The sequence below is a fragment of the Apium graveolens genome, chromosome 7 (assembly GCF_009905375.1).
Source record: "Apium graveolens cultivar Ventura chromosome 7, ASM990537v1, whole genome shotgun sequence".
NCBI lineage: Eukaryota > Viridiplantae > Streptophyta > Magnoliopsida > Apiales > Apiaceae > Apium > Apium graveolens.
In genome coordinates this window covers 11,071,003-11,082,256 of record NC_133653.1, presented here as the reverse complement: position 1 = coordinate 11,082,256, position 11,254 = coordinate 11,071,003, and the positions used below count along the sequence as shown (strand labels likewise).

The window sequence follows — 11,254 nt, the reverse complement described above, 5'->3', positions numbered from 1 at the left end:
GGTTGTATATATATACGGTTGTATTTATTCGGTTGTAATTAGTAAGGCTAAATTTGACCGAATGCGGTTGAATTTAGGAGCACGCCTAAACTCAACCGTATACGGTTGTATATATATACGGTTGTATTTATTCAGTTGTAATTAGTACAAAATTCGACCGCATAAATACGACCGTATTTAAATACGACCGCATGCGGTTGTATTTAGCCGCACCCATAATTTCATCCGAAAACGATTGAATTTGATGTCGGTTGTATTTGTGCGGTTGTATTTAGTCTTGTTTTCTTGTAGTGTCATTCGAGTTTAATTATCTTAGTTTATCTTGACAAAAGAAATCGCTTAGGTATTGATGATGTGTAATTTTTATGATTTTAATATTAAGAATTTTTAATATTCTACTTCCTCTATTTTAAAGTAGTATTTCATTTATAAAAAAATCAAATTATTTGTTCATTTAAACTTATAATATAATTTACTAAATGATTTTTGAAACTACCATTTCATTTATATTTACAAAATTAACTGTATCTCATAGTATTTCACTTGATTATATTGCAGTTTTTTTAAGTTTGATGAAAAATAGGTGACTACTTATGCTTAAGTTGATGGCCGAGTACCTCTAAATATCTGAATCTCCTTTATTTTGCAATCCTTGTTGTTAATTCCGTCAAATACAGTACGTTAATGTTAACTTTTAGGGGTTTTTAGTCATTTCTTCATATTAAATTTTTAATTATACGAAAAAACAATATTGTAATTTTATTTAATATTCAAAAAAATTATTAATTATTTCTATAAAATAATATACTGGCATAATTTGATTGTTTAAAGTCTGATAATTTAATTATAGTTTCCAAAAATAGTATCATATATACTTAATATGAGATTAGATTTTTTAAAAGTTCAAAAAGAATTATTCGAACACAAAGGTCGAAAATCAGATAGGACCAAACCGAATAGAAGACCAGATTTTATTAAAATTAGTGACTTATAACCGGACAAGCTCTAGATTATCCAGTCTTGGGACACCTTGCAACTTTGATCCCTCTTCCTCTATTGTATTTGTACAACGCAAACACTGACAATACTAGGAACTGAATATGTTAAATCTCAAGTCCAACATGCCTTCCATATGAAATTATAATTTGTATTTACAAAACTAGAAGCAAAAGGAAAATTAACGTTCTATAAGATCATATCCTTTAACAAAGTAACCTCGTGTGAATTAGCAATAGGAACAGTGTAATTTAAATAGAAATTAATTGTAAGAACTGTATACACAAGACAATTATACAAAATTGCTTTCTGTTATTTGTTATGCCTCAATTTTCATTACAATATGAAAGGATAAGTTTCAACAAGAGGATCTCGACAAGGCCTAAACAGGAAGAACATACGTTATGGGAAGAGAAAGAGTAGACGGGAGACTGATCATAGAAATGATACAATACAGAAGGCAAGATGTGTCCATACGAGTGTTTAGCTGTTTGGATAAGCACAAGAACTCAGTCCACCAATAACCCTAGTTAGTAGGGATTGAAGATAACAACAAGTTATACCAGCTAGAAATAATAGGGGAAGGAGGATAAACATAAATTTGGAAGAAGGCGGAAGAAGTGGGACAACCAAGAGAGGAGATACAAATAAGCACAGCACAAAAACAAACAAACATATGAGTGGAAGGCAAGAAATGAGAGGAGCATAACACATAAAAAACAAACACATACATCGTCACGTACTTCACAAACATATAGTCGAGTAGCTTGAATTGACAAGCATAAAATTAGTATTAGATAGTCACCTATGTAGAACAAATTCCATATTGTATCAGTGATTACATTATAGTGAAGTTCATTAGGTTGGGTACACAATCCCACCCGCGTGTTTTACCCTTTCACGAGGGTTTTTCGCGTCACCAAATTCTTGTATCTTTTATATTATTATTCTTATTTATTTTATTTTATTACTTGAATTGATCTAATTAATCCTAACTAATTAACCTACTGATTTTGGTAAATAAAAATTGGCGCCGTCTGTGGGAAAATTGCTAAGGATTCGATCGAATTATTATAATGACGAGGAACGAACCAAAAATAGAAACCACAAACCAATGGGCTGAAACGGAGATGAACAAAGAAATGGCTGCAACATTGAAGAAACTATTGGATGAGATAGAGAAAATGCTTTCTGAAAACGAATTATTGAAGAAGGAGATCACTACAGCCAAATCAAAGACAAAAACTGCTACAAAAAAAGACAATTCCGAGTGTAGTCATACATTTGAACATGAATGACGCAGAAGAATGGGATCAACATGAGGCACCAAAAAAACATGAGGCACCAAAAAAGGATACTGATGATATTATCGAAATAGAGAAGATTGAGAATGCAATAAAAAACAATGATGACATGGAATGACGACATGATGAATGACATTATGATGATTACGGGGAACGAGATGAGGATCGTGACAGGAGAAGATCACGAGATAGGAGTTCGAAGTCTCGAGTCATATTCCAGAAGAGTTTAAAAGGGAGTTACAATAGGGAAGGGATTGATCGAGAGGATACATGGCGTCCCCAAGCCACTGGAGAAAGCAACCCCTATAAATTATGCTGATTTAATCTTTCATGACAACATTGCCTTGGTCGAAATACCAAAATGATTCACCGTGCCACAAATGAGGCCATATGATGGGACCAGCGATTCGTTAGAACAAATAGTGCAATATAAACAAAGAGTGTTCACCGTGCCCATCACACGTGATTTGAAAGAAGCTTGTATGTGTAAGGGGTTCGGTTCAACACTATCAGGACCAGCTGTACAATGGTTTGTAAACTTGCCAAACAGGAGCATCAAAATATTTTCCAACCTGGAAGATGCATCCAATATGCAATTTGCAAGCAACATGGTGTTTGAGAAAACTACAAGTGAGGATAAACGTAAATTTGGAAGAAGGCAGAAGAAGTGGAACAACCAAGTGGGGAGATACAAATAAGCACAACACAAAAATAAATAAACATACGAGTGGAAGGCAAGAAATGAGAGGAGCAGAACACATAAAAAATAAACACATACATCATCACGCACTTCACAAACATATAGTCGAGTAGCTTGAATTGACAAGCATAGAATTAGTATTAGATAGTCACCTATGTAGAACAAATTCCACATTATATCAGTGCTTACATTATAGTGAAGTTCATTAGGTTGGGTACACAATCCCACCTGCGGATTTTACCCTTTTATGGGGGTTTTTCGTGTCACCAAATTCTTGTATCTTTTACATTATTATTCTTATTTAATTTATTATATTACTCGAATTGATCTAATTAATCCTTACTAATTAACCTACTGATTTTGGTAAATAACAATTGGCGCCGTCTGTGGGAAAATTGCTAAGGATTCGATCAAATTATTACAATGACGAGGAACGAACCAGAAATAGAAACCACAAACTAATGGGCTGAAACGGAGATGAACAAAGAAATGGATGCAACATTGAAGAAACTATTGGATGAGATGGAGAAAATGCTTTCTGAAAATGAAGCATTGAAGAAGGAGATCACTACAGCCAAATCAAAGACAAAGACTGCTACAAAAAAGACAATTTCGAGTGTAGTCATACATTTGAACATGAATGACGCAAAAGAATGTGATCAACATGAGGAACCAAAAAAGGATACTGATGATATTATCGAAATAGAGAAAATTTAGAATGCAATAAAAATAATGATGACATGGAACGATGACATGATGAACGACATTATGATGATTACGAGGAACGAGATGAGTATCGTGACAGGAGAAGATCACGAGATAGGAGTTCGAAGTCTCGAAGTCATATTCTAGAAGAGTTTAAAAGGGAGTTACAATAGGTAAGGGTATTGATCGAGAGGATACATGGCGTCCCCAAGCCACTGGAGAAAGCAACACCTATAAGTTATATTGATTTAATCTTTCATGACAACATTGCCTTGGTGGAAATACCAAAATGATTCACTGTGCCATAACACTACTAGAAATATGGGATCAGACATCGGTTCAGAACCGATGTTAAAAAAAATTTGAACCGATGTCTTCGCGTGTGATGTTAAATGTCATCAGCCTTTGACATCGGTTAACAGCCGATGTCTATTATAGTGCTATACATCGGTTGTAAGATTAAATGTGATGTCTTTGCAACAAATTTCAGCTTATATTACAGTATTTTTAGGTGAATATGAGTATATTATGAGGTATTTATCCATTAAAACATGAAATCTACATGCTCTAAAAGCCATTTATTAAAATTCTTTTGAATAAACCGATGTGAAATGCTAGATCAGACATCGGTTAGATTAGTTGCCCGATGTGAAATGTTTGATCAGACATCAGTTATATTAGCCCCCCGATGTGAAATGATGGATAAGATACGGGTGTTCTTCACGAAACCGATGTTAAATCTTTTTGTTTAACATCAGCCAATTTCTCTAACCGATGTTATTTGACTTAAAATACATTGAGTTTCTTTTCGGAACCGATGTCAAATGACTATTTCACATCGGTTTTTTAGTTTTTTTTCGTTTAATATTATTTTACCTGATGTCTTTTGTACATTTTTTACATCGATTTACATTAATCATTATGATGTTAATGTTCTGTAAATTGCATGTCATCCTGGTACTATTTACTACCACAAGGAACCAATTGTATCTACAACAAAAAACAACCAAACAATGCTAACATCCCAACAAAAAATATCCAAAAACATCCAACAGAAACATAAAAATAAATTGATAGCAGATTTCTTAACATTCACTACAACAAACTCAATTCGTACATATATTCAAGTCTAAAATAAACATCCCAACCAAAAATAATAAAATCCAAATTCCCTAGTTATTACATCCGACATTATAAACATCTCTAATGCTTGCAAGTACCACTAATTGCATCATGATGTTGCGCAATTGCCAAAATATCAGCCAAATTCTGTAGCCAATGTGGTAAAAGTTGGCTGCAACTTTATTACTTGACCCTGAAAACATATTGAATAATATGTTTCCTTTTACCTTATATATAATATAGGAAATATATGAAATGGAAAAAGCAGTACTGAGGTTCATGAGGGTGAAACATACCCACTCAACCAGACTCTCGTCACCCAGTGGCTGAGATCCATCCACAGGTTTACGCCCAGTGATGAGCTCTAAAAGAACTACTCTGAATGAGAAAACATCATATTTTTCAGTCAGCTTGCCACTTGATGCATACTCTGGAGCCATGTATCGGACAAATCACCAGCCAAGATTCATCGGATAAATTGTAAATAAAAAAAATTGAAGGATAAAACCCTGATGATTGTAGCCACGGAATTATGTTGGACAAAAGAAGATTGAACACTTAAGTAAAACAAGGAAAACCAGGGTGTCATTGTTGCAACAATTTGAGTACCTCTAGGCTTTGTCTATATGAAAAGTAAATATAGGGCGTCATGTTGTCTCAAGATTACACGAGTAGTGATGTCCTGCTTATTTGCCAAAATCAGAAATGATGATCCTGATAGCCTCTGTTATAAAGAAAGAAAGAAAAATTATGTATCAAAAAGATAAATAGATTTACTTGACGAAATTCTTAAGCTATCAAAAAGATAGCAACACGTTTACAATATATAGAAAGTTCAATGACACAGTGAATTTCACGTTTATTTAATATTAAAGCTAACCCGTCTTCCTGAAGAATACTTTCCCAGATAGAATTACAAAAAGCATTGCCCAGAGTGCGAAATAAATCCAACATCGTAGGTTCCCAAACCTTGACATCTGGATTTATGGACCTGACCTGTCAGTAAATAATAGCTAGCACATATAAGATTCCCAACAGGCTCAGATCCAAGAACACTGCCACAGAGTAGAGTTTCTAAAGTTCATTTATAAGCTATGTAGCAGTAAATTCTAGAAAGGAGATAATTGACAGAACATGACCAGCTTAAAGATGTCTAACATACGCAGGAGACCAGCACACAAAGATCAGGATATCAGCGGTAATGGGAATACTACATTACCTATCTCGAAAAAAGGCAGGAAACAAGCACACAAAAAGTTTATAAATTATGCTTTAGTCAACACTTATTAAGTTCTGTCAATTATAAATGTAGTTTATAAATGATTGTTAAACTCCTCAAACAAGGACCAACACCTTAATTATCACTTATATATATTTCTCGCAAAATATGCCTGTGTTCAGAGGGGAGGCACTTTTCATTCTAACATTATACAATGTAAATTATCACAGAGGATGTTGACAATTAGATAAGCTGCATTGACTAATTAATTAACATTCATATTATCTTTTAATATATTAGCCAATATTATCTGTTACATCCTTAGTGTTTATTACAGGAAAGATCTAGCACATATGCCAATAAACACAAACAGTTGCAGAGATTCACCTAGTTAAGGTTTAATGTTACCAGAATAAAGGCAGGCCACCTAAAGTATGGTAAACTAGTTTGGTTAATCAATTTATATTCAACTTTAACCAGGAACAAGTGTGTGAGATTATACTTTTAAAGCCCAGGTCAATATAAGTTCTTAACATATAGGACACCCTTAGCGAAATATTGTAATCTATCTTGGTGAGAATCCGTTTGACCTTAACTAAAGTTCCACCATTCCAGCTGTCTACAAATAGACATCAAAAGTAAAATAATAATAGTCTATTATACTGAATAATATGCAAACTGAGCAAAAAAATAGTTAAATGATAACAGATACATGCCCTAGAGAGCACATCAGTAGGCATTCATTACGTGCATTATGCAGGAACATATATGAAGTACAAGTGAGTGCACTGATACTTCTAAAATGACATGCATAACAATATAGGGATAATGTCAGAAGGAAAAATACAGAACATTCCTAGCTGACTTTGTAATAGTCTATTTTGACTTTAAGGTTCCAATATACCAGTGGCAATTCATCAAAATCTATTATCACTTGTACCACCTGATTAACATATAATTTTAACAAATTAGAAAGCATGGTACATGATTTGTAGACGTGTAGGACAAACCAAGTAGACTAGTTCATTCTTAATTAGTGAGGATCCAATAATTAGAATAATCAAGCAGTACATTTATTATACTACTACTTAATGCATTCAATTCAAGTTGTAAGATATCAGTAAATATACATACCCCTTTTTAAAAAAAAGAATATCAGTGTATAAATATAGCAGTAACAATACATTATAATACACACCACCAAAATCAACAGATTATTTCTCAATTTCTCATTAACTCAAATTTACCTTGATCAGGCAGGTCAAATATCATGCCAAAAATATGAGGATCAAGAAAGATAGTAGAAATATGAGAATGAGGTGTCATTTAGACAATAAAACTTATATCCTAACATGCTTTTTAATGTGCATGAATTTACTTCTTATGCATGAAGAATAAACAATCTTTAATCTTATTTCAAACAGAGTCATCAAAGAATACATGGCATTAGACTTTAGTGGCTTGTAATTATCTTAATGTGCAGAAAAATTGGTCCTTATGCATTGTACATATATGAGTAGAGTAAAGTATAAGAATCCAGGTATTTAAGCAAGTTGGAAAAGAAGTCAGGATTAGCATAAATGCGGACATAGTGATGAAGTTTCCTTTAAACAGTAAGTTCCAAGATACGCATTCTAAACTTCCAGTACTATGCAGAATTTATAATGTAGTTTATAAATTATGCTTTAGTCAACACTTATTAAATGCAAAATATTCAAGTCAAGAGCACAAATTAATTCATACACAAGTAGTTTAGGTAAGGCTGCCTAATAGGTCCCTTAGTAACAAGAATCACTAACCCCAGCCCAAAAATGATTAGCAAGTCAGAAATAATCTAACTATCCCAGACCAATCACAAAGCATAAAGGAACAAAAGACAAGTCAGACACAAGGTAATTATGTTTTGGCACTTGTCTGTACCTTTGATCTATGAATACCAAGGTTGCAATGAACACCGGAGCATTCGATGCACATCAGAACACCAAGATTTAAGGACGCCCAATCAGGCTCAAGAGCACCACATTCTACACATATGTCATTTCCAGGAATTTCTCTAAGGATCCTAGACACATTATCTTCTCGATTCGAACTCTGGTCTGCGCTTTCATCATGTGATCCAGAAGAGGTATTGTTATACTCGTTACCCCCAGATTTCAGCTGCAGAAGATTCATGTTAGTCAGAAACGTAAATATTTAAATGCCAATCTGATTGCTTAATGTGAAACAGGACATGCAAAAAATTTACAGAGTTTGACCTGTCGCAACTGAGAGTTCAAAAGGGAAGCAATAACACCTTGTATTTTGTTTACCCAATCAATCCTATCTGCTTCTGTTTCAGACTGCTCAAATCAGAAAACATGCTGTTATACCTCAATGAAAACGTAACTGCATTACAAAGAATACCACTGGATAATTATGTTAAAATAAATACATAGAATACATAGAATTCAAGATGAACCTTATCAAAAACCTCTTGTTTAAACTGCTTAGTACTGCATCATTGCTGGCGACACCACTGCTTCAGGTTCCTCTTTACCCAATATCAAAACCTAAATATCAGCAAAACAAAGCTTTATACCTTCAACTTCATGTAATTATTTCCAATAACCATATCACACCCCTATCCCTATTAGCCTAAATAAATAACAATTAAGCCCAAACAAATATAAATATACAAAAATAAAAAAACATAACACCTCATTTAGTACTCAATAAACTTACTAATCATTACCAATTATCTATGAGAAGACACATATATTTTTTATTTCGATAAAATTAGCACCTCACATTCACCAAATTAGAGTAGAAAATATAAGCAGTAGGTAAGCCCTAAATATATATAATAGAACTATACTAGCTAGCTAAGAATGTACTTTAACATAAATGAATAAACTGAAACACTAACAATAAAAGAGATCGGGAGAGAGACAGGGGAGAGAGAGGGGGGGAGCGCGAGGGAGAGAGAGATGTACACAAGAACTCGACGATATTTTTGGAACGAAACCCATGGCCCTTTCCAAGCTCTAAAGCCACTATTTAGGTCTAACCTTACCAATTTGAAGCTCGATTTGGTTCCTAATCAGGTCCAATTTCAGTTTCGATTATGTACTAGTTTCTAATTAGGGTTTACGAAAGGGAGTGGCAAGAAAAGAAAGAAAGAAAAGAGAGATGAGGAAGAGTCGTGGTGTTTGAGATGAAGTTCAGGTTCGCAAGAGAGAGAGAGAGAGAGAGAGAGAGAGAGTTGCCATCGATGTTTGAGAGAGAGAGTCTGGCCTGCAGGGAAAGAGGGGAGAGGGGAGATGGTTTTGGAAAGAGGGAAATGAAATGTGTAAAGGGGGAACAATAATTTTGTTAAAGTTAAACGGGGGAAAAGTGTACTGGAAAAGGGGGGAAATACAAGTAAATTTTTATTTTTTTTAAAAAAGAGCATAGACAACGGTTAACAAAATTAACCGATGTCAAAGTTAAAAGCACATATTTGGCCTTTTTAATTTCTGAACATAGACAACGCCTACTATGTGAAACCGATGTCAGTATTCGTATTCAACATCGCTTTTTTCTAAACCGATGTTAAACATGATTTTAACATCGGGTGCATTACATGCCGATGTCTAAGCACCGATGTCGTATCTACTATTTCTAGTAGTGTAAATGAGGCCATATGACGGGACCATCGATTCGTTAAAATAAATAGCGCAATATAAACAAAGAATGTTCATAGTGCCCATCACACGTGATTTGAAAGAAGCTTATATGTGTAAGGGGTTCGGTTCAACACTATCAGGACCAGCTCTACAATGGTTTGTAAACTTTCTAAATAAGAGCATCAAGACATTTTTCCAGCCTGGAAGATGCATCCAATATGTAATTTGCAAGCAACATGGTGTTTGAGAAAACTACAAGTGATTTGTACAAGATTGTGCAACGCCATAGAGAACCATTACGTGATTACTTGACACGATTCAATAGAGAAAAGCTGATAATAACCAACTGTGATATTTCTAAAGCTATTGAGATGTTCAGGAGAGGCTTGGAAATGGAATCACCATTTATGAAGAACTAACGAAGTATCTGTGTTGGACCATGGATGATGTATAAGCAAAAACAATGGCAAAAGTCAGGTTGGAAGAAGACAGAAGAGAAGATGATGATAAGTATTATAGACCTTCACAAAAGATCATGACACCAAGATCAAGGGAATACAAGCTTTATTCAAGGCCTGTTAGAGAAGAAGCATATGTCCATATGACGCGAGAACGCAATGAATGAATAAAAGAAGAACGTGCATACTGGAGGAAAGATCACAACCTGCCACCAATATATGATAGTTATGGTTTTTCAATAACACCGTCAGCTATGATGAGTTCACGAAGCTGGGAGGCATCATCAAATGGCAACAAACCCAAGGAAAATTCAGATTCTAAATTATGATGTGATTACCATGGTGATTATGGACACAAGGCCTATGATTGTGTGGCTTTGAAAAAGGAGTTACAATTTTTGGTCAAGAAAGGCTATCTAACTGAGTTTGTGACAGCAAACAAAGCGTCACATTTCAGGAGAGAAAGATCACCAAACAGAGATGACAAAATGCCAATGAGGCAACCGCCACCCCCACCACACCATAAAGTGATTAATTTTATTAGGTCGACATACTCGCAAGCCAAAAGAGTGGTAAGGGAGATGGATATACGAGTTGCCCAAGTAGAATTTAACAATGACGATCTACCAGTCTTAACGTTTGATGAATCAGACAAAAGGAACATTCGAGAAGCATAACAGGATAGTCTTGTCATCTCACTTTTAGTGGGAAATTGCTTGATCAAAAGGATTTTAGTCGACAATGGTAGTGGCTCCAACATCATGATGTTGAGCACATTAAAATAAACGGGTTTGGTAGAAAACGACATGATAAAGAAGACAACGATATTAATGGGATTTAGTGGGGAGACTAAATGCACAATGGGTGATATTATATTGCCTACATATGCTCCATGAGTTAATATATTGGAAAAGTTTTGCATAATTGATGTCGACTCCATGTACAACATAATCATGGGGAGACCATGGATTCACAATTTAAAAGCAGTCCCGTCAACATATTACCAAGTGCTCAAATTCCCAACACCTTGGGGGACCAAGAAATTCGAGGAGACCAAGACATGGCACATGAGTGCTATAAAACATGTTTGAAGCCATCTATCCGAC

At 34.5% G+C, this 11,254-nt stretch overlaps 1 protein-coding gene across 1 annotated transcript; it reads right to left on the bottom strand.

The window, feature by feature from the left end:
• Positions 1-5,355: 5,355 nt before the first annotated feature.
• Positions 5,356-10,956, bottom strand: LOC141673242 (uncharacterized). Its single transcript, XM_074479973.1, has 4 exons — positions 10,570-10,956; positions 8,302-8,388; positions 7,967-8,203; positions 5,356-5,551 (listed from the first exon to the last, which is right to left on the bottom strand). Exons 1-4 carry the CDS (start codon positions 10,954-10,956, stop codon positions 5,450-5,452), a joined length of 813 nt encoding a protein of 270 aa, XP_074336074.1. The 3' UTR covers positions 5,356-5,449.
• Between the last annotated feature and the right edge of the window lie 298 nt (positions 10,957-11,254).

Bases quoted from the DNA above. Each gene is read 5' to 3' on its own strand.
- LOC141673242 (XM_074479973.1), bottom strand. From the start codon at position 10,956: ATGTCGTTTTCTACCAAACCCGTTTATTTTAATGTGCTCAACATCATG. The intron at 8,389-10,569 runs GTTAGATAGCCT...TTCTGATTTGAG, and splicing joins TGTTTGCTGTCACAAACTCA to CAGTCTGAAACAGAAGCAGA. The intron at 5,552-7,966 runs GTACAGACAAGT...TCTTTATAACAG, and splicing joins TTGGTATTCATAGATCAAAG to AGGCTATCAGGATCATCATT.